The 27,542-nt window shown below is 59.6% G+C and overlaps 1 protein-coding gene across 1 annotated transcript in view; it reads right to left on the bottom strand.

Annotated features, from left to right (window-relative positions):
* Positions 1–18,570, bottom strand: part of CRELD1 (CRELD disulfide isomerase 1) — a 32,526-nt gene extending 13,956 nt beyond the window's left edge. Inside the window, exons 1-17 of the mRNA XM_074957278.1 lie at positions 17,835–18,570; positions 15,813–15,834; positions 8,408–8,560; positions 7,279–7,353; positions 7,072–7,181; positions 6,666–6,777; positions 6,338–6,382; positions 4,600–4,644; positions 3,790–3,920; positions 3,376–3,435; positions 2,831–2,885; positions 1,643–1,827; positions 1,370–1,420; positions 976–1,021; positions 750–871; positions 555–620; positions 410–467 (exon numbers count right to left, since the gene is read on the bottom strand). Coding sequence (XP_074813379.1) covers positions 410–467; positions 555–620; positions 750–871; positions 976–1,021; positions 1,370–1,420; positions 1,643–1,827; positions 2,831–2,885; positions 3,376–3,435; positions 3,790–3,920; positions 4,600–4,644; positions 6,338–6,382; positions 6,666–6,777; positions 7,072–7,181; positions 7,279–7,353; positions 8,408–8,560; positions 15,813–15,834; positions 17,835–17,921 — 1,423 coding nt within the window. The 5' untranslated portion in view covers positions 17,922–18,570. The remainder of the gene's footprint in view (positions 1–409; positions 468–554; positions 621–749; positions 872–975; positions 1,022–1,369; positions 1,421–1,642; positions 1,828–2,830; positions 2,886–3,375; positions 3,436–3,789; positions 3,921–4,599; positions 4,645–6,337; positions 6,383–6,665; positions 6,778–7,071; positions 7,182–7,278; positions 7,354–8,407; positions 8,561–15,812; positions 15,835–17,834) is intronic.
* Positions 18,571–27,542: the final 8,972 nt, after the last annotated feature.

Here is a 27,542-nt window from a genome sequence, read left to right as displayed (position 1 = left end):
AGTTTCCTGGGCAAAAGGTGTCACCTGGCCCAGGTTACAGGCTCAGGTATCGTCCCTCAAGTGAAGTCATACCCTGGTATCCCATCCCCAATGCAGACAGTCCCATAAAACTCCCCTGCAATATTCCCCGGTCAATCCGCCCCACTCCCTACTCCGTCACACCTCCTTTAAGCCCTGCCCCTTCCAGGGAGCTGCACCCTATCCCTCCCTCCCAACAGGGCCACTAGGAGCCCCCTTCACAAGGCAGGAGGGAAGGGCGGTCCCTAGGGGGCCAGCATCCCCCTCGCCCAGCACTGGGTCCAGCCCCAGCACTGGATCCAATAAGCGTTGTTCAGCTCTAGAGCAGAGAGGCCCTGGCACAATGGGGGCCAGGCTGCCGCCTGTCCCCCCACACCCCCAACATACTCACACTTCTCCAGTGAGCAGGCCCAGCCGGTGCCCACCACGCTGCCCTCAGCATGCCAGACCTGTGGAGACAGCTGCCTGTTACTGACGCAGCGCAAGGACCCATTACACCCACGTGTGCGACAATACTGCTCCCACACAGCACTGACCTGCAGACACTGCCCTGACTGCACATCCCGTCGCAGCTGCTGCTCCAGGGCCCCCACCGCAACTCCCTGCACAGAAGGCAAAGGATGAGAATGGTACAGGAGCTGCTGGGGCCGCAGCCTGTGCGGAGGGCCTGGGGAGGGGGTCCCTGCAGGCCCTGCCCTCCATGGAGCTGCATAGGGCAAGGGGCCCCTCACCATGCAGGTGGAGCTGGCCAGTGGAACGCAGGTGCCATGCTCCATGGCACAGAGCAACATGTTCCCCTGCAGGTCCCTGGTCTCCATCAGCAAGAGGTCGGCCGGCTGGCCCTGCATGGCGCCTAGGGCAGAGGAGAGGCTGAGGGGGCCACCAGGCTCAGGGGAACCCCAGCCCAGCTAGCCCCCCTTAGCAGAGATGGCGTCCATGCCCCAGCGTGGCACTCACCTTCCTGCAGGCACTGCATGAGCTGGACCCGCCCACCACTCCACACCTGGAGAGACAACAGGGTCAGCAACTAGTCTAGGCAAGAGAAAGTTGTGAACTGCAGAGGCAGGGCAGACGGTTGCAGCCCAAGGCATAAACCCGGGGACAGGGAAGCAGCTGCGAGGGCACCTGGGGCATCCTGGGCCAGCTCTGAGGGAGCAGAAATGCCGAGCCCCGGCCCTGTGGCTCTGCTGGGGGACTGGGGGATCCCAGCCCAACCCGGAGGGAGCGGAAATGCCGAGCCCCAGCCCTGTGGCTCTGCTGGGGGACCCCGGCCCAGCCCGGAGGGAGCGGAAATGCCGAGCCCCAACCCGGTGGCTCTGCCAGCTGGTGCTCCCTGTCCAGGGTCTCCTACCTGGACACACAGGTTCGGATGAGGCTGCAACGTCCCAAACTCGTGGAGAGTCTGCAGGGAGGAGGGAGGGGCTATGACATGCAAACCCCAGTGCCCGAGCACACACTGCTCCACCCAGTCTCTTCTCCTGCCCCCCCCGATGCCCATCCCCCACCCCTGCACACCCCCATCCCCCCACCTCACCCTGCCCTTCCCCCATCCCTCCCCCAAATGACTGCCCCTTTCTCCGCCCGCCCCACCTGCTTGCCCATCCCTGCCAGCAGACCCACTCACAGGCAGGGTGAGGGCCTGACGCAGGTGTGGCAGCTCATGGCAGGGCCCGGCCCTCTTCAGCCTCCAGCAGGGCACGAGCTCGGCTGGTACAGCGCATGGCACCGACACAGAGCAGCTCAGCCTCCCCGGGGTGAGACGCAGCTTCAGCCGGGCCTGTGCCCACAGCCGGGTCCACGCCATAGGGTCTGCAACAGCCATGGGGCAAAGGGCTCAGCACAGCCCGTCCTGGGCACACCCCTCCACCACCCGCCTGCGGTTCCCCACTCCCTCTCGCTGCCAGCAGTGCCAGCCTGCTCTCTGCAGGAGCCAGCCTGGCACAGCTCACTACCCCTCCCACTACCTGACCCCGAACACCCAGAGGCCCCCCAGCTCACAGATATAACCCCTGCCCAGAGCCCCCCCAACACCCACCCAGCTCACAGATATGACCCCTGCCCAGACCCTCCCCCCACCCCATCAAGCCCAGCTCACAGGCAATCCCTGCCGAGAGCCCCCCCCCCATCATGAAGTTTGGGGGAGAGAGGGCCCTGCATGTCCCCCCCACCCCCCGACTTCCTGCGATTCACCGTGACTCTCAGCCAGCCAGTAAAACAGAAGGTTTATTAGACAACAGGAACATGGTCTAACACCGAGCTTGTAGGTGCAGAGAACAGGACCCCTAAGTCAGGTCCGTCTCAGGGGGAGGGAGGGGAAGAGAGCCCAGACCCCGGTTCTGGCCTCCCTCCATTTCCCCAGCCAGCTCCAAACTGCCAACCCCACTCCAGCAGCCACACCCACACACACACACACCCCGGCTCCTCCTCCAGCTTTGTCCAGTTTCCAGGGCAGAAGGTGTCACCTGGCCCCATCCCCCTCCAGGTTACCTGCTCAGGTAACTCTCCGCAGTGAAGTCACCCCCTGACATCCCACCACCATCTCGTACCAATGCAGACAGTACCAGCAAAACTCCCACGCAACATCCCCAGGTCAATCCTCCCTACTTCGTCACACCCCCAACTCCCACTCCCAGCACAGACACGACCCCCTGTCCAGAGCCCCCCCCGCAACTCCTGCCCCACACCCACCCAGCGCACAGCCAACTCTCCCACCCAGACCCCCACAACTTCCCATCCCAGCACACAGACAGGAGCCCAGCCCCCCCAGCACACCCCTCCCCAAGACAGGTATAGATGACTGTGGCCCAATTACCCTGCGTGAAGGGGCAGCGGCTGGTCCTGGGGGGATCCGGGATATCTGGCCAGACCTGGGCAAGAAACAGTGTGATCCTACCCCGCACCCTGGGGACAGCACCCCCTGCTGGGGCCCCCACTCCGCCCTGGGGAACCCCTGGGCTCTCAGTGCCCCCCACCACCCCGGGGACAGCGCCCCCTGCTGGGGCCCCCACTCCGCCCTGGGGAACCCCTGGGCTCTCAGTGCCCCCTACCACCCCGGGGACAGCGCCCCCTGCTGGGGCCCCCACTCCGCCCTGGGGAACCCCTGGGCTCTCAGTGCCCCCCACCACCCCGGGGACAGCGCCCCCTGCTGGGGCCCCCACTCCACCCTGGGGAACCCCTGGGCTCTCAGTGCCCCCCACCACCCCAGGGACAGCGCCCCCTGCTGGGGCCCCCACTCCGCCCTGGGGAACCCCTGGGCTCTCAGTGCCCCCCACCCCGGGGACAGCGCCCCCTGCTCCCCCCATAAGTGCCTGCCAAGTGCCAGGGCCCATGGGGAGCAGCTCCCAGCCCAGGCCCTACCTGCAGGCAGAGGCAGGGCAGCAGCTGGGCAGAGGGCAGGCTGTAGTTCTGAGGCCCCTTCTGCAGACAGGAACAGAGGAGACACTGGTCACTCGCCACTCCCCACCATGCCATGCAACTGCCAGTGCCACAAGGTGCCCCTGTGGCCCAGAGCAGGAAACTGAGGGAAGGGCTCACCCCAGGCTGCTGGCAACGCTGGGACAGAACCCAGGAGTCCTGGCTCCCAGCCCCTGGAGCTAAGCTCGCAACCCCACTGCCCTCCCATGGAGAGCTGCAGGGAATAAAGGCCAGAGTGCCACTGGGGGCATGGAGGTCCAGAGGAGCGGGGTGGGGGATGAAGGGCACGGGGGACAGAAGGGGGCAGGGTACGAAGTGGATAGGGAAGAGGGGTTCTGGGGCAGGCCCCTCACTCACCTCTGTCCTGAGTCCTTTGAGTCCACTTGTCTGGTTCCAGTAGAACCACATGGTGAAGTTCTGCCCCGCGGGCACATCCTGCAACTGCACCACCAGGTGCTCCGGCCCCACAGAGAGGTGCAGCCTGGGCACTGCCGTGGGACAGTGAGTGAGACCCCAGCCCAGAAAGCCCTGCCCCAGGGACCCCCCCCTCACTGCCCCAGGGACCCACAGCCCAGAAAACCCTTACCCCAGAGACCCCCCCTCACTGCCCCAGGGACCCGCAGCCCAGAAAACCCTTACCCCAGGGACCCGCAGCCCAGAAAACCCTTACCCCAGGGACCCCCCCTCACTGCCCCAGGGACCCGCAGCCCAGAAAACCCTTACCCCAGAGACACCCTGCCCAGACAGCCCTGCCCTGGGGACCACTCACTGCCCCAAGAATCCCCCCACTGCCCCAGGGACCCCCAGCCCAGAGCCCACCTCACTGCCCCAGGAACCCCCAGTCCAGAGAACCCCCACCTCAGGAACCACTCACTGCCCCAGGGACCCCCAGCCAAGAGAGCCCCTGTCCCAGGGACCCTCCCCCTTACTTACTGCCCCAGTCCTGCCAGGGCCTCAGTGGGTGACCCCTGAGCTCTCTGTGCCCAGCTTCCCCTGGGCGGAGGGGCTGGAACTGACCCAGCTGCCGGGGCCATGTGAGACAGCCCCATGGGAACGGGGGAACAGGCTGCAGTGGGGGGGGGATCTGGCTCCCACAGATGCTCAGCAAGGGGGGGCCCATTAGGGAGTTGGTGACACCCGCATGAATCAGGCATCACAAGCTCCTACCTTGGCACAGCCGGATGGCAGCCCGCGCTGCAGGCCAGGAACAGTCTGGTGGGGGGGGGGGGGGAAGGAGAGACAATGCGGGGGGTCAGCAGGGGCCACAGACAGCTCTGGGGATAGGGGGAGGGGCGGCAGCCACGGAGAGGGAAGGGCAGGGAGAGGGGCCCTGGCAGTCATGGTGGGGAGGGGCTGACAGCAGGGAGGGGGGAGTGTTGACCTGGGAATGTGCCCTGGGGACGGGAGACCTGAGAGCCTGTCACCTGAGCCAGGAGGGGGAGGGGGAGGTGACACCTCTGCCCAGGAATGTGGACGGAGGCTGCAGCAGGGAACCTGCTCGGTGGGTTTAGTTTTCAGTTTGGGGCTGGGTGGAGGAACACAGGGAACCCCAGGGCTGGGGTCTAAGCTCCCTGCTCCCCCAGAAGGACTTCACTGAGGGGTCCTGGGTGTACCCACAAGCTCTGTTTTGGACTGTGTTCCTGTTGTCCAATAAACCTTCTGTTTTACTGGCTGGCTGAGAGTCTCAGTGAATCCCAGGAAGAGGGGTGCAGGGCCTGGACTCCCCCACACTCCGTAACAACTGGTGGCAGCGGTGGGATCTACTGCACCCCGGGAACGGCGCTTCCTGCAGTAAGTGACTGGGGAACAGTAAAACGAAGGGGGATTGACGGGGACCAGGCGTGCTGAAGATTCAGAGAGAGACGGTTTCAGGGGGCGGTTAACCCCTGGGAGTGTGTGACCAGAGAGAAGGACTTTTGCAGTAACAGGGTCCCCCGGGGGATTGCAGCGAGCGGTCCCAGGGGCGGAGGAGTCTGCAGCTCGACCCTGGCAAAGAGGTGGTGACCTCAAGAAGGACTGGCACACTAGGGGCTTTTCCTGGAAACCGTGGACAGCTGCCCGGCCTGCGAGTGGCCAGCCGGGAGATGTACGCTAAACGCCTTAAGAGCGACCTGGTGGAGCTGTGCAGGCAGAGGGGGCTGCGCGTCGGGAGGTCCACCAAGGAACAGCTGATTGCCCAGCTGGAGGAGAGGGATCGCTTGGATGACCCGATCCCTGTCCCTGAGGGAAGCCGCCCGGCGGACGCAGCGTGGGCCCTGGGGCCTGACCAGGCTGGGAGGGGTCAGACTGCTGCCCAGGACACCCCGAGACCCTTCCTACCTAGGCCTGGGGGAGGGGTTGTGGGAAGCCCAGCAAATACCGAGGGCCCCCTGACCCCAGCAGCCAGCAGGGGATCCTCCCAGCGGAGCTCCCCATCCCTGGAGCGGATGCGGCTGGAATGGGAGAGGGAGAGGAAAATGAGGGAGCTGGAGGATCATGAAAAACAACGTCAACATGAGGAGAAACAACGTCAACATGAGCAGGAGGAGAAGGAGAGGGAGCGTCAGGAGAAGGAGAGGGAGCGTCAGGAGAAGGAGAGGGAGCGTCAACATGAGCAGCAGGAGAAGGAGAAACAAAGACAGCATGAACTGGAGCTGGCCAGGCTGAGGAGCAGTGGGGCCCCGGCTGCGGTGAGTGAGGGGGGACCCAAGACTGCAAGGAGCTTTGATAAGGGCTTCCTGGCCCAGCGGAAGGAGGGGGAGGACATAGATAGCTTCCTGACGGCCTTTGAGAATGCCTGCGAGCTGCACAGGGTTGACCCCGCAGACAGGCTCTCAGGTCTCCCGTCCCCAGGGCACATTCCCAGGTCAACACTCCCCCCCTCCCTGCTGCGTCACATCGTCACACAGGCATCACAAGCTCCTACCTTGGCACAGCCGGATGGCAGCCCGCGCTGCAGGCCAGGAACAGTCTGGTGGGGGGGGGGGGAAGGAGAGACAATGCGGGGGGTCAGCAGGGGCCACAGACAGCTCTGGGGATAGGGGGAGGGGTGGCAGCCACGGAGAGGGAAGGGCAGGGAGAGGGGCCCTGGCAGTCATGGTGGGGAGGGGCTGACAGCCATGGGGGCAGGGAGAGGGACCAGCGGGCATGGGGGGGCTGGGAGAGAGGCCAGCAGCAGGTTACCAATCCTGGAATCCCCCCGCCGCTCCAGGCCTGGGGGCTGTGCCATGCCAGCACCGCGGGCGGGCACTCACCGGGCACACGGTGCGTCTGGCTCAGCACTTCCCGGTACCGGGGACTCGTGTAGGACGTGACGTGCAGCTCCCCTCGCAGGACCGCCTCAAAGCAGTGAAACCACAGGGAGCCCTGGGGGAGCAGGGGTCACTCAGCCAAGGGGGCCCAGCCCAGCCCAGCCCCTCCCCCTCTGCCCCCCCCACCAGGGGGCCACTCAGCCAAGGGGGCCCAGCCCATCTCCCCTCCCCCACCAGGAGGCCAGGGGTCACTCAGCCAAGGGGGTCCAGCCCAGCCCCTCCCCCGCCCCATCTGGCCTGGGGCCCGGACACGACACCCTTTCAGTCCCCACTGGGGAGCCGAGCGCGTCCCGCGGGGTGTGGGCTCAGTCCATTCTCCCCAAAGCCCCGGCAGGGCTGGGCCACCTACCACGGTGTGGTTGGGGCGTGCCAGAGTGCGGGGCAGCTGGACCTCGAGGGCGACACAGCGGGAGGAGGGGTACGTCTGTACCGAGAGCAGCACCCAGCTCCGCAGGGGCCCTGAGAGAGCAGGGAGCAAAGGGAGCCGTGAGTGGCAGGCAGGGGCCCGGCAGGCAGGGAGAGGGGCATGGGGTCGGGGCTGCCCGCAGGTCCTCACCACTGTCCCAATGCTGCAGGGCGTCCATCCCAGCTCCGTCTCGGATCCCCTCACCTGCCACCTCCTCCTGGGGCCCTAAAACAGAAACAGCCACTCAACAGGTTGTGCCCCAGAGCCCGTGAGGGAGCATCTGCCCGGAGCGGGCCCCAGCCAGCCGCGCTCACACCTCTGACACCTGGTGCCCAGCCCCAACCCCCCGGCTGACCAAGAGCAGATGTGCCTGGCTGGCTCAGCACAGGCCAGGCTGGGGAGCCCATGGGCACCCCGCACCGGGGCTGCACTAAGGCGAGGGAAATGCTACTCCTGCCTCCAGCCCCAAGCCGCTGGTACTCACACACCTGGGGGGTGCAGCAGGGCTCTGGGGCGGGGGGGCGGAGGGAGTGGACAGAACTGGGCTCTGGGGCTGCCTTTCTGCCTGTGATGAAGTGGGGATTTTCCCTTGTTATGTTGTATGCGAGTCTTACTGTTTTGCATGAATGCTGTGTGAGCCTCAGTTTCCCTGTGTATTGCACCAATGTCTGGGTGGTGGGAATAAGCATGTGTGACTTGCGGGAGCTGCTCCAGCTGCCTGCAGGGATGCTATGGCCGCCCCTTTGTCACCTGAGACCCAGGAGGGGGATGACACCAGGTGACTCTTGGCCTGGGAAGTGAGACAAAGACCAGAGGAGCAGCAAAGGGCAGGGCAGGGTCCAGGCAGCTGGAAGGGAGTCAGTCTCTGCTGGCTTGGGGTGCACGGGGAGGACCAGAGCCCTGGCTCTGGGCTCCCCTCCCCCAAAGATGGGCTTTGCTGAAAGTCACTGATTTCTGTGCTAACAAGCTCTTCCCTACGCTGTGGTCCTGTCAACAAATAAACCTTCTGTTTTACGCTGGCTGAGAGTCACGTCTGACTGCGGAGTTGGGGGGCAGGACCCACTGGGCCCCCCAGGACCCCACCTGGGCGGACTTGCTGTGGGAAGTGCACGGAGGGGCGGGGGATGCTGAATGCTCCGAGGTCAGACCCAGGAAGGTGGAAGCCGTGTGAGCTTCTTGCCCTGCAGACAGGCTGCTCCCAGAGTCCTGCCCGGCTCCACAGGGAGCAGCTCCAGAGCATCGCCTGGGGACCCCGTGACAGGCCCCAACCTGCTCTCACCCAGCACAGCCAGCTGCAGCTCGACCTTCACGCAGGGGGAGCAGTCGGACGCTGCTGTGCAGTGCAGCACAGACTCCATCCTCATTTGGGTCGGCACCAGAACTGGGCCAGAGGCCAGCCCCACGGCCCCAGGGCTGCACAACACGTCGGCCTCTGCAGAGTGGAGAGAAAACCCTTTACCCTGACACATCCCACCCCACAACAGCAGCAGACCTGGCACCGGCACAGTGCCCCCCAGCGGGCGAGGGGGCCATGACAACGTGGGGATTGTCTGTAACACTGTTGTGAACTGTGTGACTGTGCCCAGCCCCTTGGCATCGCTGCCCTGCAGGTGCAGAAGGGTGAAAATGCTGCTCCTTGGGCACAGCAGGATACAGGAAGGCAGGTGGTTGGGGGGTAGGAAGAGGGCGGCATGGACTGGCTGGCACCACCCCACAGCTACGGAGGACTAGAAAAGACCGGGGAGCCCCACAGCCTGAACACAGGAGAGCTACCAGTGGGACGATCTGGATGCTGGACACACGAACTCAGGGGTTGGCAGCAGGCCAGTGGGAAGAACGGGGCTCCTAGAGACACGGGTCTCTTACCTGGGACCAGTCTGAGACAGAGCGACAGACACAGAAAGGAAACCAAGGGTCTTCCCGCAGCAGCCTGGCTCCTGGGCACCCTGGGCTCTGGCTGTCCCTTCGCTGCTCTCCGCTGAGCCAGGACTGGAACCCGGTACCGGCTGGTGCGGCACAGGGGGATACTCTGAGCGGGGACTCGCTCAGTGGCCTGGCTGGGCAGAGCTCCCAGGGGGAGGCAGGGGCTGCAGCCCAGAGGCTCAGGCTCAGAGCCATTGTTGTGACCTGCCCTTGTTGAAGAGGGCAAACTGAAGGGGTAACCCTGGTGCCCAGGCCAGGACATGGCACAGCCCGTCACCCACATGGCTAATTCCCTTGGTATTGCCAGCCAGCTGGCACCAGTTGAGGAAGAGCCCACAATGGGAGGAAAATGGCCCGTGGCTAACACAGCTGCTAACTCTTCCTCTGCCCGCCCCTGGGGTCCCCCGCAAGACAGCCATCCTCACGCCGGGGCTTCCGGCCAGGTCCTGGGCTTGCCTTGCTGGGCAGTGGGACTAGCCAGCCCAAGAGGTGTCAGGTGTGGAGTCCCTCGGGAAGCGCTGCTGGAGGAAGTGGCTCGCTGCATGGCCTCCAGGAACATGAAGACTTCATGGGCAAGATGCACCTGGAGCCATCTGGATGGAGATGCTGGCTAAGCCCAGACCACTACAGCAGCACCAAAGGAGGAAGGAGAACCGGCCACTGGCCCCCTCAGGCAGTACCAAGCACTCCTCCCCCCATGCAGGTCCCCCCAATCCCAGCAACAGGAGGGGAGAGGAGGGGCAGGTCCCAGTGGCTGAGGAGCAGGAGACTCCAGTGCACCAGAGAGGAGGATGCGCAGGGTGCCGGAGGCCAGGGGCGTCCATCTGCCCCAGAATCCGCACTCCCTGCCTGGAGCCCACACCCAATATGTCACGGAAAGTCACCAAGGCTCATCCATCCCTCTGGCCACCCCCCACGCTGCTGACCCCTGTGGGCACCGCTGCTCCCCGGCCTGCCCTTCGGCAGAGCAGCACTGCCTGCAGGGCTATGGGGGCGGGGGCCGGGGCCGCTGGCGGGAAGTGCACAGCTGCGCAGGCGCGGTTGGCAGGGGAGCTTTCCCTGACCGTGGGGTGCTGGCCGGGGCACAAGGGCTGCTGGGAAGAGACAGGATCCACCGGGCCAAGATGGGGAAGAGCATCTTCATGCACCGACTCCCCAGTCTAGTGAGTGGGGCTTTAAACTAGGTTCAAAGGTGCAGTGAGAAAAGCCCACAGGCAGCTACAGACAGGCCTGAGCAAAGAGCTAGATGCTGGGCCGGGGGGGGCGTGGAAAGTCCGTGGGGTCAGAGCAGCACCAGGGCGGGGGGTGGAGGGATCAGCATCTCAGCAGTCTGCACACTAAGGCAAGGCACACGGGCAAGAACTGGACGCAGCAGCACATCAGGGACATTGTGCCTTAACTGGCCCCACAGAGCTATGGGGGGGGGGGTCAGTCTCTGGATAGGATCCTGGCACAGAGGGGCACAGCTCGCTCAGGAAGGACCAGGCAGGATAGAGAGGGAGGAGGGGTCTACACTTGTTCTGGGGGCCAGACGGAGGTGAGAGGCAGGCTGGTTGAAAGTCTCTGAGTAAAGACAAAAGGGGTAAAAAAGAGGGGGGGGGACATAATAATAGGGGTCTCCTCTAGCCCACCAAAGCACATTTCTAGAACTAACAGAATCACCCAAAACACAGTTCCTGGTAATAATGGGGGACTTCAGCTCCCCAGACAGCTGCTGGAAAAGTCAAACTTTCCAGTAAGTTATTGGAATGTGTTGGGGACAACTTTTTGTTCTGGAAAGTGGAGAAAGTAACCAGGGGGTAGCCACGTTAGTCGGGATTCTGACCCACAGGGAGTAATTGGTAGCGAATCTGAAGGTGGAAGGCATTGGGTGAAAGCAACCAGGAGAGATTTCAGGATTCTAAGGAAAGGACAGAATAAGCAGCAGATTAAGGACAATGGAATTCAAAAAAGCAGACTTCAAGAACCTCAGAGAACTGGTAGGTCAGGGCCCATAGGGAAATCAAAGGACTAAAGGAGTTCAGGGGAGGCACACACACACAATTACAAGCTATCCTGACATGAAGAAAAGGATAGGAAGAGTATTCAGAGGCCAGTATGACTCCATGAGGAATCTTTAATGACCTGACAATCAAAAAGGAATCCTACAAGAAACAGAAACATGGACAACTTCCTAAGGAGGAATACAAAAGAAAAGCACAAGTGTGTAGGGACAAAATCAGAAAGGCCAAGGCACAAAATGAGTTACACTAGCAAGGAACATAAAAGGCAAGAAGAAAAGATACTATAAATACCCTGGGGAAAGAGAAAGACAAAGAAAAGGGCAGGTGTTCTGCTTAGCAAGGCAGGAGAGCTAATAACTGATGACATCTAGAAAGCTGAGGTGTTTTAGGTTTACTTTGCTTCAGTCATCACTAAAAAGGTTAATGGTGACCAGATACTCAACACAATTAATCTTAACAACCAGGGGGAAGGAATGCAAGTCAAAATAAGGAAAGAAGAGGTGAAAGAACATTTAGAGAAGAAGTTAGATGTATTCACCTCAGCAGGGCTGGATGAAATTCACCATGGGATACTTAAGGAACCAGCTGAAACAATCTCAGAACCGGAGTACTTGTGGCACCTTAGAGACTAACCAAGCTCATGAAAACTTATACTCAAATAAATTGGTTAGTCTCTAAGGTGCCACAAGTCCTCCTTTTCTTTTTGCGAATACAGACTAACACGGCTGTTACTCTGAAATCTCAGAACCATTAGCAGTTATCTCTCAGAACTCCTAGAGGATGGGTCATGACCCAGAACATGGGAGAAGGGCAAACGTAGCACCTATTTTTAAAAAGGGGAACAAAGTGGACCCAGGGAATTACAGTCCAATCAGCTTAACTTCAGTGCCTGGAAAAATACTGGAACAAACGATTAAAAGTTCAATTTCTAAGCACCTAGAGGATAATAGTGTTATAAGGAATAGCCAGCATGGATTTATCAAGGACAAATCATGCCAAACCAACCTAATTTCCTTCGCGGACAGGGTTACTGGCTTAGCGAATGGAGGGAAGCTGTAGATGTGGTAAAAAGAACAAGGAGTCCTTGTGGCACCTTAGAGACTAATGCTCAAATCAATTTGTTAGCATAAGCTTTCGTGGGCTAACAAATTGATTTGAGCATTAGTCTCTAAGGTGCCACAAGGACTCCTCGTTCTTTTTGCTGATACAGACTAACACGGCTAGCTCTCCAAAACCTGTAGATGTGATGTATCTTGATTTTAGCCAGGCTTTTGACACAATCCCACATGGCAGCCTCATAAGCAAACTAAAGGGGATGTGGGCTATAGCAGGGGTTTTCAAAGTTTTTTCATTTGTAGACCTCTAAAAAATGTCAAATGGAGATGCAGACCCCTTTGGAAATCTTAGACAGTCTGCAGCCCTGCAGGGGTCCACAGACCACAGGTTGAAAACCACTGGACTAAATGAAAATATTATAAGGTGAGTGCACAACTGGTTGAAAGCCTGTAGTCAAAGAGTAGTTATCAATGGTTTGCTGTCAAACTGGAAGGCTGTATCTAGTAAGAACATAAGAATGGCCATACTGGGTCAGACCAAAGGTCCATCCAGCCCAGTGTCCTGTCTGCCGAGAGTGGCCAATGCCAGGTGCCCCAGAGGGAGCGAACCCAACAGGTAATCATAAAGTGATCCATCCCCTGTCGCCCATCCCCAGCTTCTGGCAAACAGAGGCGAGAGACACCCTCCCTGCCCACCCTGGCTAACCACCACTGATGGACCAGTCCTCCATGGACTTGTTTAGTTTAAGGTAGTGCAATTTGTCTGTAACAACTTAGCCACCAACTACAATATTGCCATACAGCTGCCGTAACCTGTGCTGCCTTGGCCTTGAGACTGCTCAAAGAGGCCATAAAACATTGGTCTCCATGGAACTTTTACTCCAAAAATTCCAGTGGCATACAGCAGACCTCTGTCATACTTTGTCCAAAATAACCAAAAACATCTCACATAAACTATCCAAAGTACCCTCCATTAAAACTTCAGAAAAACAAAAGAGTGTGGAAAGGCAGGGGGAGAGGTGGAAAGAAACCAATTAAGCCTGTCCGGTCAGTTTAAAGTATAGGCTACCAGCAGCCAAGTAAGTAAACCAAGGAAAAGAAGAAGAAAAGGACATAGTTAGCTCTGAGCCAAGAGTAGGCTCCCTAGGTTGAAACAGTTGGGAACCCTTATCCCCAGGTTCTCATTCTGGCTCTGGGAGAAGAGTCGGGGTTGTTACCTGTTCCTGCAAACCCTGCCATTCTGCACTCTGAAAATGTTTTTCTTCCCCTTCTTTCTCTCCACTCCCCCAGGACCAAGTCCCAGCTCCAGTCTCTAAAGGTAGTCTGTTAACTCTGCTTTTGACGTTAAACCCTGTTGTGCCAAATCATCTTTAACCACCCCTAACTAATTTACAACCCTTCAGCAGCCCTTGCTGAAGCAGCACCAAACTTGAAAGATTCCTGGCAGCTTCCCATAATGCTGCCCTTACTTCAAACTTCTCACAAGGGGACTGAAGTGCCTCCTTTCCCTGGAAGGCATTCAGTCCCCATGGGCAGGGACCTTCTTCCACTACCCGTATACCAAGGAGGGTGGGCTCTTCAGCCACGCCCATCTCTCTGGATCCCCTAACACTTCCTCCATTTCCTTTTTAATCTCATCCCAGGGTGACCCCTGCACCTGGTATGGGCCCTGATTCTTCCTTATCCATTTATCCAAAAAATCCTTTACCCTGGCTTGCCAGAACCCGCAACTACCATCACGAGAGTTTGCGATACCCCCTCCAAGCAAAAAGAAAAGGAGTATTTGTGGCACCTTAGAGACTAACCAGTTTATTTGAGCATAAGCTTTCGTGAGCTACAGCTCATTGGTTAGTCTCTAAGGTGCCTCAAGTACTCCTTTTCTTTTTGCGAATACAGACTAACACGGCTGTTACTCTGAAACCCCTCCAAGCAGCTGCACAGACTGTTGGGGAGGGGGACTTACAGGCTGCCACTCACCTATCCGATGCGATGCATCCGAGTGAGTCCCCAGCACCAAGATGTCAAGGGGCTTATTCTTTCACCCACTTACTTCCCTGGTCCTTCTTGCATGAACAGAGAGCAACAATACCCCAAGTCCAAAGGTGCAAACAATTCAATGTTTATTGGGGTGAACTTCCAGCAAGAGATGATTCCAGTTTCCTTCCTTAGTGTCCCCCTTCCCAGCTCTGACACCACAGAGGCTTACTTGTGTCCCTGTTCCCGTTCTTGCCCTTAGCAAACATGATTCCAGTTTCCCCACCCCCATTCCCTGTTCCCATTTCACCCACACCCACCCACTTCCTGATTGACTGCAGACTATATAGTAAAACTTGAGTTCTGCTTAGCTATACCTTAACCAATCATTTTACTAAAATTTAACTAACCAATCCTAACATATTGTAACATGATTATGTAACCAATTATATTCCACCACCTTAATTAGTTTACACCCAGCAAAATTAATTATACAGCAAACAGAAACAATCACAGAACCAGACAGAGATTATACAGACAAACAAGAGGGAAATGGGACTACAGTGATAGAACAAACACAGAAATGAGGAAAAAGAAAAAGGAGTACTTGTGGCACCTTAGAGACTAACCAATTTATTTGAGCATGAGCTTTCGTGAGCTACAGCTCACTTCATCGGCTGTAGCTCACGAAAGCTCTGCTCAAATAAACTGGTTAGTCTCTAAGGTGCCACAAGTCCTCCTTTTCTTTTTGCGAATACAGACTAACACGGCTGTTACTCTGAAACAGAAATGAGGATTTCACATCCCAGCTATTGATAAGTGAGTTCTTGCCAGACAGGATGCTATCAAACTAAGTTTCCTTTTACATTTTCTAGGCACTTCCCTTTCTCTGGAGGCGATAGGCGTTATCAGGACAGGACTGTATTCGTAACAGCCCAATAGCACCTTATTACAATGTGACTAGTTTGGAATGTGAGGATGTGACCGTTCGCTTCCCAGCTTATGGCTGCCTCTGTTGCTTAGCCAGAGATCTTAGCCTAAGCACAGGGCCTCAGACTGTCACAGTAAGAGAAGGCCCTTACACCGGCAGACAGTGATTTTGATTCTTTCTTTTGTACCTCTAGAACTAGCCAAGTGATCAGACTACACCTAAATTTTTAGAGCATAGGCCTTTACAGACAGGCCTGAACATCTATATCCTAACAGTGGGGCCCATCAGGGTCAGGCCTGGGTCCAGTACTAGTCAATGTTTTTATTAATGGACTTGGATAACGGAGTGGAAATGCGCTTATCAAATCAGCAGCTGACACCAACCTGGGAGGGGTTGCAAGCACTTTAGAAGGCAAGATTAGAATTCAAAATGACCTTGGGAAAATGGAGAATTGGTCTGAATTCAACAAGATGAAATTCAGTAAAGTGCAAAGCACTTCACTTAGGAAGGAAAAATCAAAAGCACAACTCTGTGCCCTGTGTTCATGGCACAGCTGGGCACCGGGGACCCTCAGACCCATTGAGCGGAGGGGTAGCTGTGTCATGTGTCTCTCCACTGTGCTTGATGGACAGGCTGTGGGAGCCTAGTGACCCTGGGGACCCAGACACCAGGGTCATGTGCCCCCAGCCCCACCTGGGGAGAGAGCATAGCCAGACCCCTGCTAGGGGGGGAGGGAGGAATTCCACCTGCCCACCCAACCACGCTTCCCCAGAAACGGCGCTGCAATAGGGCACTTACCCAGCAGCCAGCAGGACAGGCCCTGCAGGAAAAGAAGGGAAAGATCAGGGAGAAACCAGGTCCTCAGCATTCACATGCTAGGACCTCCCCCCCCGCCCCCAGCCAACGACCCATCCCCACGGCGCCCCCTGCTGGGAGCCCCATTCAGCCAGCGCCCTGCCCCGTCCCCACGGCGCCCCCTGCTGGAGGAGCCCCCCCTCAGCCAGCGCCCTGCCCCGTCCCCACGGCGCCCCCTGCTGGAGGAGCCCCCCCTCAGCCAGCGCCCTGCCCCGTCCCCACGGCGCCCCCTGCTGGGGGAGGCCAGGGCTGCATGAGCCAGGAGCCACCCCAAGCCTCCCTCATTCCAGCAGTGGCTGTAGGCGACACAGACCTCGTGGGCACTCTGTGCCCGGCCCTGCGGGGGGCCAGACTGGGGTCAGCGTCACCCATGCTGTGTGATGGGACAGAGCAGGGCACCGAGCCCACGGCCTGACCCCCACGGGGGGGATTAGTGGCAGCCTGAGCCCCACGGCCTGACCCCCGCTGGCTCTCCCCTGACTGCAAGCAGGGGGCTGCAGCCCACAGCCCGGGCGGCCCCTCACCCATGGGCCCCGGGCGCCCGGGCGGCCCCTCACCCATGGGCCCCGGGCGGCCCCTCACCCATGGGCCCCGGGCGGCCCCTCACCCATGGGCCCCGGCCGGCCCCTCACCCATGGGCCCCGGGCGGCCCCTCACCCATGGGCCCCGGCCGGCCCCTCACCCATGGGCCCCGGCCGGCCCCTCACCCATGGGCCCCGGCCGGCCCCTCACCCATGGGCCCCGGCCGGCCCCTCACCCATGGGCCCCGGCCGGCCCCTCACCCATGGGCCCCGGCCGGCCCCTCACCCATGGGCCCCGGCCGGCCCCTCACCCATGGGCCCCGGGCGCCCGGCCGGCCCCTCACCCATGGGCCCCGGGCGCCCGGCCGGCCCCTCACCCATGGGCCCCGGGCGCCCGGCCGGCCCCTCACCCATGGGCCCCGGGCGCCCGGCCGGCCCCTCACCCATGGGCCCCGGGCGCCCGGCCGGCCCCTCACCCATGGGCCCCGGGCGCCCGGCCGGCCCTGCACCGGCTGGCCCCGTCTCCATGGCCACAAGCACCAGGCCGGGGTTTATGGCCTCCGCACACCGAGCTGCCAGGCCTGGCTGGTTTGTTAGCTGAGCAAACAGCAGCGCCAAGGCCCACGCCCAGCTCTCCCTGTCTGGCGCGGGGCCTGTGTCAGGGGCCCACCCTCCCTGCCAGTGCCCCGTGCCGGGGGGGGGTGCCCCCATCCAGCGATGATGGGGGGCCGGGCCCCGTCACACTCATCACCTGCTCAGAGCGGCCGAAGGGGCTCCCCCAGGCCGACTGAGGCCCCCTCTGGTTCCGCCCAAGCCAGGCCCCTACACCTCCCCCGCCGCCTCCTCCCCCCCACGCCCCCCCCAGCTCACGTGCCCCAGCCCCTCCTGTCACTCTCACCGCAGCGGGAGGGCGCGTGGGGGGGGCATTCACGGGGCGTTTCTCTGGGCAGGTGGTTTGGGGGTGAATTAGCTCTGGGTACCCCCAGCACAGGCCAGCCCCAGGGCACAGCCTGTCCCGTCCCAGTCCCCAAGTCCTTGGCACCAGCCAGTGAACACAGACCCACTCACCCCATCTGCTCCTGGGGTATCTGTCCCCAGGCAGGGCACCCCCCAGGAATTGCCCTTCCCTGCCCCCCTCCTGCCAGGAGAGGGGTGCTCTGCGGCAGCCTCCCAGCCAGGGGCTGGATCGGGCCACGGGCAGAGCAGGGGACGCCAAGGCCGTGCCAGGCAGGTGGGCCAGTTACCAGCATAAACAGAGACCAACACCTGCAGGCCTGTGGGCGGTGAGGATGGGCCAGGGGAGGCGACCAGGGCTGGAGTGTTGCGGGGGAGCACTATCTTTACTCAACAGCCCCCAACCCGCCCACACCCCATCACTGGCCCCCCCACAGCAGAGCCCCCTCCGGAGCAGCAGTAGGGAGCCCCAATCCCGGCTCATACACACCTGGGAGCAGCTGACAGAGTCCGGGGGGGCGCGGAGCCCCACTCTGGGCAGGAGCAGGAGGAAGAGCCCTAAGCCCACAGCCTGCATCTCCGGGGCCTGCAGGGTCAGAGCCAGCGCCAGGGGCTGTCCCCGCCAGCCATGAGTGGCTCCAGCGGGGAGCCCCTTCCCCTTGAAGGGCCAGCACCCAGCTCAGGCCTCCCTTCAGACCGGGCTCCCAGGTCCTGGGGTCCTCCAGGGAGTAGCCGGCCCCCACAACAAGGGCGCCTGACTCAGGACTTCCCACTCAGGCCCACGGCCCCAGCCAGGCACCGTGCAGAGGGGGTTGGGAGAGTCAGCCCAGCTCTGGGATCCCAGCTGGCTGAACTCAGCTCAGTGCTCTGGTCTGTACCACACTGCACACAGGCTCGGCTCTGCTCTGCCCTTTCCTTTGCTTTCCTTTGCTTTGCTTTGCTTTGCCTCGCCTCTCCTCCCCTTCCCTCCCCGAGCCTCAGGCTGCCAGGCAAAGGGCAGGTGGGTTCAAGCCAGCTTCCTGCTGCTGCTCCCACACACCTGGGTCCTAGTGCAGCCGCCAGGGGTAGGGCGGGGCCAGCCAGGTGCACACAGGCCCTGATTGGGTTCATAGGTAACCTGGCCTGGGCTTAGGGGTGTTGCGGGAGGAACAATATCTTTTATCCGCCCTACCTCGGTTGTGAGGGAGACAAGCTTCGGAGCAGCACAGAGCTCTTCCTCAGGGCTGGGAGAGGGACTGTGGGGGTCCCAGCCGCACAAGGGGAAAGGGACTGTTTGTCTTCAGCAGTTAACATGGATTTCCAGGGCCCATTCAAGGGGAAGCGGGCCCTTTAACTTAAGCCGCCCCACCCCCAGTCACAGGGGGAGGAAGGGGGGAAGCAGCTGGGGGCGGTTGTTAGTGGGTTACAGACTGTCGTAATAAGCAGAGTCATTTGGAATGCTTGGTTTGGGATAATTGCAACCTCCCTGCCGTGCAGAGCCCACGCTTCCTGCAGCCCCTCTCGCTGTAACTCCATCTCCCAGGCTGGGGGGGACGGGACTGGAGGGGGCATGTGGCCTTCGTGCTTTTAAACGATCATAAGTTTCAGACTCAGGCACTAAACAAGAGACCCAAGCGGATGCTTCCCTGTGGTATTTTTATGGTCTAGCAACCCCCCACCATTTTTAGAGGTATCCCAAAGCTGTGCAGCGCTACCAAAGCTGTGTTAGTGAGGGGCAGGGAGAGGCCAGTACCTGAGTCCCAAGCCAGTGGCTCCCCGCCGTGTGCCTGCCTCCCTGCACAGCAGTGCCGTGCGAACCCTTTGAGCACTGAGCCATGCAGCCACAGGCCCCCAGAACAACGGCCTTGGGCCAAGTCATCTCGCAGTCAGGCCGCTGAACTTGTGAGGGGTCTCCCTCCACCGCTGAGTCGGTGTAGGAGAGCGTGGTGCTGGGTGAGGTATCGCTGAGGTCCCACGTCAGAGGTTCCCGGAGCCGGTGGAACCGCAGTGATTACCTACAGCCTCTGTATTATCAGTAAAAAGAAAAGGAGGACTTGTGGCATTTATTAGAGCATAAGCTTTCGTGAGCTACAGTGTGCATCCGATGAAGTGAGCTGCAGCTCACGAAAGCTCATGCTCAAATAAATTGGTTAGTCTCTAAGGTGCCACAAGTCCTCCTTTTCTTTTTGCGAATACAGTCGAACATGGCTGCTCCTCTGAGACCTGTATTATCAGTGCGGCTGAGGAGCCTCTTTGGCTCCCTCCAGTCTGTCCTGCTCTGTGCAACGCAGAGCAACGTGCAGGGCCATGCATTGCCCTAGACGTGCAAGTGTCTACACTGAAACTTGCCGTCCCCCCCACCCCTGATGGAAGGGCCCCGTTACGCCGCCAGAATAACGCCAGCTCCCGAGTGGCGCTGAGCCACACTCGATGCACCGAGGCTGACGTAGCGCAAGTGCCGACACTGCGTTACCTACGTCAACTCTGACAGGCCTCCAGCAGCTGTCCCACAATGCCCCACGCTGACCGCTCTGGTCACAACTGTGATCGCCACTGCCCAGGGAGCCCCCTCCCCCAAAGCCCCTTTTCCTGGTTGTCCCGCTTGGCGAGAGCACCTCTATCTGCTCTCCAGTGATGTGCACAACTTCCCAGACGACCCTCTCAGCTCCGCGCTCCAGCCACGCTCTCCTGGCCCCGGGGGAGAGGCAGCTCCAACCAGCCGCAGAAGCAGTGACATCTAGGAGCAGATTGCACTGGGGATGCAGAAGCAGGGGCACGCTGGGGCCACCAGCCGTGCCGCGTGACAGCCAAGGAGCTGCGGCAGGCAGAGCAGAAGGCCGGGGAGGCCAACAAGCAATCAGGTGCCAAGCGCGCCATCCTCAGCAGAGCCCCCTCTGCCACCCCAGAGACCACTGGGAGCCCAAGTCCCAGGGCCCTGCTATGAACAGCAAGCAGGAGGAGGAGCATGTGTTGTGATGTGTATGTTGTAATATGCTAGAGGCCATATGGGCCTAGTATAAATGCTGTATGCTTGGTATGAGTATGTGAGTTGTGTGTTGGCAACTGAAGCAAAGATTTAAGGTTATGAGCTGTCAAGAATTGTCTGTGCAAAACAAACTTTGTCACGTCCATAAGAGGAAATGGAACGTCTTGGATTATGGCAGCCTGCCCGGAACTGCTGTCCTGGAGATATGGATGAAAGGCTTAGTAAACACACAAAGAGCTAATGACGTGATGGTCTGGTCTGTAGAAAAGGTTGCTGGCTATAGCTGAAGTTGGAGTCAGACTCCAACCCAGAGCGCTGAAAAAGAGGCGTGTACTGTGGGGCTCCCCACACCTTGTGATCAGACTGAATTTCACCTGGCCATCAGGATTTCCTTCAGATCATCAGACTCTGGCGTAGTGTGAAAGGAGTGGGAATGTGGACTGAGTGGGGTTTATACTGTAATCAATAAAAATATTTAGAGTATTATATACCAACACTGTGTCCGGTATCTGCCTGCTCCTGCATCCCGTAGGGAGGCCTCTATCAGAGCCAAACATTTGGTGGAGAATGCGAGCAGCGATCCCGCTACCTCTCGCATTTGGCGGAGAATTGCAGGGGGGGAGGGAGAGATATAAGGAGTGCCAGATTGTGAGACGGGGTCTGACAGTGTTGGGGGAGTCTAAAGGGTGACTCCTTATTTGTGGGATTTGTCAGACTAAAAGTACGTGTGGGGAGATACTGCGTGGAGTTTTGGGAACGTGCCATATTAAGTATCAGTGAGTGCGTGCGGGGAGATACTGTGCAAGGTTATTGAGATAATGTTTAAAAAGCGTAAAGGGGTAGAGGAGGCACCCCAATGGATTAAAGTTAAAGCCCCTTCTATGTTAGAGAAGGAGATTATTGCATTTGGGACCTGCCCTTGGATGGAGGGTGCAGTGGAACCTGATGTGATAACTGATACATTAGAAAACATGTTGGAGAAGTGTGTACAGCTGTACAAGCCGAATGCCAGCAAGAAGCAGGCAGCTGTGCTATGGTTGTTGTGGTGGGCTACGGAAAAGGTAACACAAGGGGGAGGCGTGTGCCGGGCTACAGACCCTGCAAGAACGTTTTAAAATCTGCCAGGAAATTTTAGAGAAGGAAGTGAGGCAAGCACAAGTAATGCAGACTCATTTGGAACAGCTGGGAAAACAAACTGGAGAACTGGAAAGGAGAAGGATGGAATGGGGACACGGGCAAGGCTCTCCAACATCAGCTGGGAAGGGAATATTGGGGAACAGACTCTGCCCATGTGTAGCGCTATGAATATGTTTGCTTGGAATTAACCCCAATAAACATCATTTTGCCTGCACTTTGGACTTCTGGTCTCTGTCTGTGTAACAAGAGCCAGGGGAGAGGGTGAAGGAAAGGAGGCACTTAAGGCAAAAACAAAGTTAATAGACCATCTTAAGAGACAGGAGTTGTGACTTGCTTGGAGTGAAGAAAAGAAAAAAAAAGGTTTTGAAGTGAAAAAGGGAGAGTGAATAGGTTAACCCCTGAAGTTGCTCAGAAACAATTAACTGCAACAGAGAATGGCACTTCTGCAATTCAACTGAGGTGCAAACAAAAGCAAAGAAAAAAAAGCACAGGGAAGGCAGCTGTACTGCACCTTAAAGAACCGAATGCAGAAGTAAGGGATTTAAAATAAGTGAAGAGTTACAAGTAGCTTTTGAAAAAATTAATACTACAGACTCTGTAGGGAAGGAAACACTTAGGAGTTGTGAAAATGTTAAAAAGTAACAGTTGTGGTGTTATAAAAAGGGAATTGATTATGTATTATTATTTTATGATGATTGATTATTGGTTTAATAATAAAACCCAGTTATGTCAATATAAATATATGTGAGGTACAGTCACACTGAGTGGAACCGTGGTAGTTAAACAAATTATCCAAGGGGGTCAGGTAGAGTGGCTACTGCTACCAGGATGTGTTATCCCCAGAAGGCTTTACAATATTCTGAGGGGAAATGGGCCCTTTTCCCACAGGAATAGTTTGTAATCAAAATCACTAGATATGTATATATATATTGTGACGGAGCTGGGAGTGGGGCAGATTGACCTGGGAATGTCACAGGGGAGTTTTACTGGGACTGTCTGCATGGAGGATGGGATAGCCGAGGGGGTGGGGGGTGGGGGCTTCACTTGAGGGACGATACCTAAGCCTGTAACCTGAGCCAGGAAGGGGGTTGGGGGCGTGGTGACACTTTTTGCCCTGGAAGCCGGGGCTCTAAACTGAACTGCCAGGCCCAGGGGTGCTGGGGCTCTGAACTGCCAGGCCCAGAGGAGCCGGGGCTCTGACCTGCCAGGCCCAGAGGCGCCGGGGCTCTGAACTGCCAGGCCCAGGGGTGCCGGGGCTCTGACCTGCCAGGCCCAGGGGTGCCGGGGCTCTGACCTGCCAGGCCCAGAGGAGCCGGGGCTCTGAACTGCCAGGCCCAGGGGTGCCGGGGCTCTGACCTGCCAGGCCCAGGGGTGCTGGGGCTCAGCTCTGGCAAGTTCTGGCACAAAGTAAGCCCTGGTGCTCACCCCCAGCGTTCCACATAACCTCAGGGCCAGCACACCTACCCTTGCCAGTCCACCCCGAGAGAAAGCATGGACAACCCAGCTACACCTACGCAGGCCTGGGAGAGCCGTAGTTGATGTGTAAAAAACTAGCTGGTAACTAAATTGGCTGGCTATATAAATACTTAGAGCAGCTTGCTATTAAATAAATATGCTTAAAAAAAATGTAAAAGCCTGTGTAACTTCCTGCTCTGGGTGCAGGATTTGAGATTCTGTTCTCCCTGTACCTTGTTTGCAGCTGCAAATAAACTTTTCGGCTTCTCCACCCCGTTGTGATGATTGGGTGACGCATACCGGGCAACGAACCTTGCTGTTGTTCGCCTCTGGCACTGGGTGCCGGCAACAATGTGTAGCTACAATGGGCATCAGTGTTTATTACGGCTCCTGCATTTTTTAAGTTAAAACCTATTTACGGTTAATTCTTCACTTGTTTTATTGGAGCTGTTTTTGCAAGTGAATAAAACTTGTTTGTTTGGAGAGTGATTCATCCCTGTTAGTTCAGTGCACGTGTTGGCAGTGAACACAGTGCTCTTGTGCGCTCACAACGCCCTTGCCAATCAGGACAGTCATCATAGGTGTCCAGCAAGCAGCCCAGCATTGTCAGCGGCCCTGGAAGTGAGCTACGCAGTCTGCAGCAAGCACCACCCAAACTGCAGGGCCAGGGGAGCACAGTGACCACCGCCGCACAGCACCTCGGTGAACTCCTCCGAGAGCCCTGGGGCCTGGCTGTTCAGACCCAGCAGGCAGCAGCTCCACCTCCACCCCAGGGCAAATTTCCCCCTTTGCTTCACAGATATTATGCAGCACACAACAGGCAGCTCTAACCGTTAGGATCTTTTCTTGCAATGCCCAGCGCAATAGTGCAGCACCATGCAGACAGACTCCATGCCCCTGTCAGCCATGGCAGGTAGCAAAATGTCCCACACGAGGGCATGAGAAATTGAGAATAGGAGCAAAATTTATGGGCTAGGGCTGATATTATGGGATGGAGAACACTGCATTATGGGAAGTTTACCCCTTGCTCCCCGTCATCCTGAACACCTCATTCTGCCCCATCATGCATCGCCCAAACTGAACGGCGGCAGGCTGCACACTGGGGTACCCATGGTGCACTGCACTGTGCATCGACATGGGCATGCATGCTGAGAACGAGCAGCACTGACACAAGGAGCCAAGCGTGCACACGCACCAGCGATATACTAACCACGGCAGCTGTGTGCCGGCCTAACATGTCAGCAAACCTTTGCAGTGCAGACGTGGCCAGAGGAGGATGTTAAACAGTCTTGGCTAGGGCTAAGCAGGCCTGGCTACTGGACCCTGCTTCTCTTAGCAATGCTGCTGGGCCCAAGACCAGCTAGAACACGAGGGGTCTGCAGCTGGGTTTGTGACCCACTCAGGTAAACTCCCTTGGGGAGCCAATTCTCCCCTTTCCCTGGGAGCCACTGAACTCAGGCTGGAGAGCCCCTCCAAGGCAGAGGAAGCCAGCATGGCTCCCTGGGCTTCGGCTGGGGCGATCATGGCAGCTCAGTGCTGGCATGGACCAGTGGGTGCCAGCAGCGTGCCAGGTGTCCCACGACGCAGACAAGCAGCTAGGCCTTGCAGGCACTAGCCCAGGTGGTTCCACCCACCCCTTAGACCAGGGCTGAGTGAGCAGGTCTCTCACTGGGGGCAGGCAAGCGAGAGGCTGCACCCACCCTAGGGACAGATACGTCAAAGGGTGCAACAATGGTTCACGCCGGGCAACCCCAGGGCCCTGAGACCCAGCCAGTGCTCTGTCCGTGCCACGGCCACGTGCAGGGTGCACGGGGTGCCGCTGGCTCACGCTGGCAGCCTGAGGGGCAGTGCCATGCCCAGCGCCCAGTGGTATCGAGTCTGCTGCAGTCGAGACAGCCTGAGACTTGGAGCCTGGTGTGAGGCCTAAGGCCCAAACTAAAGCCAGGCCTGGGTACAAAGCAGAGGCCTGCTTGCAGCGCCACTGTCCGGTACATGAACTTGGCAAGAAGAGGGCTGGCATTCCAAAAACCCTCCTCGTCACATTCCAGAACACCCCGATACAGGGTTATGGGGTAACCAGTGGGTCTTAACCAGGGGTACGTGTTTTCCCGGGGGTACATCAACTCACCTAGAGATTTGCCTAGTTTTACAACAGGCTACCAAGAAAGCACGGGTGAACTCAGGACAAACTAAAATTTCATACAATGACTGGTTTATCCTGCTTTATGTACTGTACACTGAACTGTAAATATAATATTTATGTTCCAGTCATTTTATTTTATAATTAGATGGTAAAAATGAGCAAGTCAGCCATTGTTCAGTAAGCGTGGTGAGGTGTGAAGTGAAAGGCAGTCGAAGGTGGCCCAGGGACACAACGACCCCTGCTCAGGACAAGGTCAGGATGACAGGGTCGGGGATGAAGGTTTTGGTGCAGGGTTAGGGTGGGTGCTGGTGCAGAGTGGTAACTGGCCCCGTCAGAGGGGTGATGCATAACTTGTATCAGGGTATAAAGAGGGGTCACGGGGGTGATTGTCCAGCTGAGGGGGGAGCAGAAAGTCCCATCATTCACTGGGTGGTATCCATTGCAGCGGGCAGACACGGGGTGGACCGGTCACCATTAAGCCAGGCACTAGGAACGCGTTTCCTTGGCAATAAACTTGGTCGGGCACCTTCACTGCAGACCAGAGTCCACGGTTTTCTTGGGCAGGTCACGGGGAGCCCGCTCTACAGGCACCGCGGAGGGGGGCAGCACGCACGGAGAACACCCGCAGCCAACGGACATCTGCAAGCGCCTGGACAGAGGGGGCCGAAGCCCCCCGCGCCCGCGTCCCCCCCGCGCCCCGTCCCATCCCAGTTCCCGCGTCCCCCCCGGGCCCCGTCCCATCCTCAGTGCCCACGTCCCCCCCCCGGGCCCCGTCCCATCCCAGCTCCCGCGTCCCCCCCGGGCCCCGTCCCATCCTCAGTGCCCACGTCCCCCCCCGGGCCCCGTCCCATCCCAGCACCCGGGTCCCCCCCGCGCCCCGTCCCATCCCAGCGCCCGCGTCCCCCCCGCGCCCCGTCCCATCCCAGCGCCCGCGTCCCCCCCGCGCCCCGTCCCATCCCAGCGCCCGCGTCCTCCCCCGGGCCCCGTCCCATCCCTGCGCCCGTGTCCTCCCCCGCGCCCCGTCCCATCCCAGCGCCCGCGTCCCCCCCGGGCCCCGTCCCATCCCAGCGCCCGCGTCCCCCCCGGGCCCCGTCCCATCCCAGCGCCCGCGTCCCCCCCGCGCCCTGTCCCATCCCAGCGCCCGCGTCCCCCCCGGGCCCCGTCCCATCCCAGCGCCCGCTTCCCCCCCGCGCCCCGTCCCATCCCAGCGCCCGCATCCCCCCCGGGCCCCGTCCCATCCCAGCGCCCACATCCCCCCCGCGCCCCGTCCCATCCCTGCGCCCGCGTCCTCCCCCGGGCCCCGTCCCATCCCAGCGCCCGCATCCTCCCCCGCGCCCCGTCCCATCCCTGCGCCCGCGTCCTCCCCCGGGCCCCGTCCCATCCCAGCGCCCACGTCCCCCCCGCGCCCTGTCCCATCCCAGCGCCCGCGTCCCCCCCGCACCCCGTCCCATCCCAGCGCCCGCGTCCCCCCCGGGGCCCCGTCCCATCCTCAGTGCCCGCGTCCTCCCCCGGGCCCCGTCCCATCCCTGCACCCGCGTCCCCGCGGGGCCCCGTCCCATCCTCAGTGCCCGCGTCCTCCCCCGTGCCCCGTCCCATCCCAGCGCCCACATCCCCCCCGGGCCCCGTCCCATCCTCAGTGCCCGCATCCCCCCGGGCCCCATCCCATCCCAGTGCCCGCGTCCCCCCCCGGGCCCCATCCCATCCTCAGTGCCCGTGTCCCCCCCCGGGCCCCGTCCCATCCTCAGTGCCTGCATCCCCCCAGGCCCCATCCCAGCGCCCGCATTCTCCCCCAGGCCCCGTCCCAGCGCCCATGTCCCCACTGCTGCCCCAGCCTGGCCGAGCTCAGGAGCGGCCAAGGGCACAGGAGCAGTGGGCAGGTCGTGGTCAATGCCCACTCAGAGCCCATGAGGCAGTGGCTGGCTGGGCGCTGGCACCCCCGAGGAGTGCTCTGTGCCACTTCGGAGCTGAGGGAAGGACACAAGCTCCAGGCAGTCTCCCTACGGGGACAGCACCTGCCCTGGAGGAGGCAGGCAGGCAAGCTGGCAGGACGGGGGGAAGGCGACTCAGGCCAGAGCCCCCACACAGCTGGATATTGCTGAGCCTGCGGCAGACCCTGACCCGGGTCAGCAGTGGGGGACTGTCAGCAACATGCCCAGGGTGCACCATGATGGGGAGAAGGGAGGAGGTGTCCATCAATGCCAGAGCTCGCAGGAGGCAGGGGGCTCGGGGCCATCTAGCCGGAGCCCACACATTCCTTGCGGGAAGCTATGCTCCCCTGAGGACACCTACACAGGAGACCAGGGCATGGGGCGGGTGCACAAGTGGCCCAATGTCCCTCCCAGGATGGGCTGTGCCCAGCCCCAAATACAGGGATGGTCAGGGGCTCGTTCTGCCCAAGTCAGCCAGGGACTGGAGGCGAACGAGTCCTCGGGTGCCATCAGCCTCACCCCAAATCCCAGCCTCTTGGAGCAGCAGCACCAGCTGCCTGGGCACCCAGC

This window comes from Natator depressus, chromosome 7 (genome assembly GCF_965152275.1).
Source record: "Natator depressus isolate rNatDep1 chromosome 7, rNatDep2.hap1, whole genome shotgun sequence".
Classification (NCBI taxonomy): domain Eukaryota; kingdom Metazoa; phylum Chordata; order Testudines; family Cheloniidae; genus Natator; species Natator depressus.
Note: the sequence above shows the minus strand (reverse complement) of the source record. Positions and strands in the feature narration are given on the sequence as shown.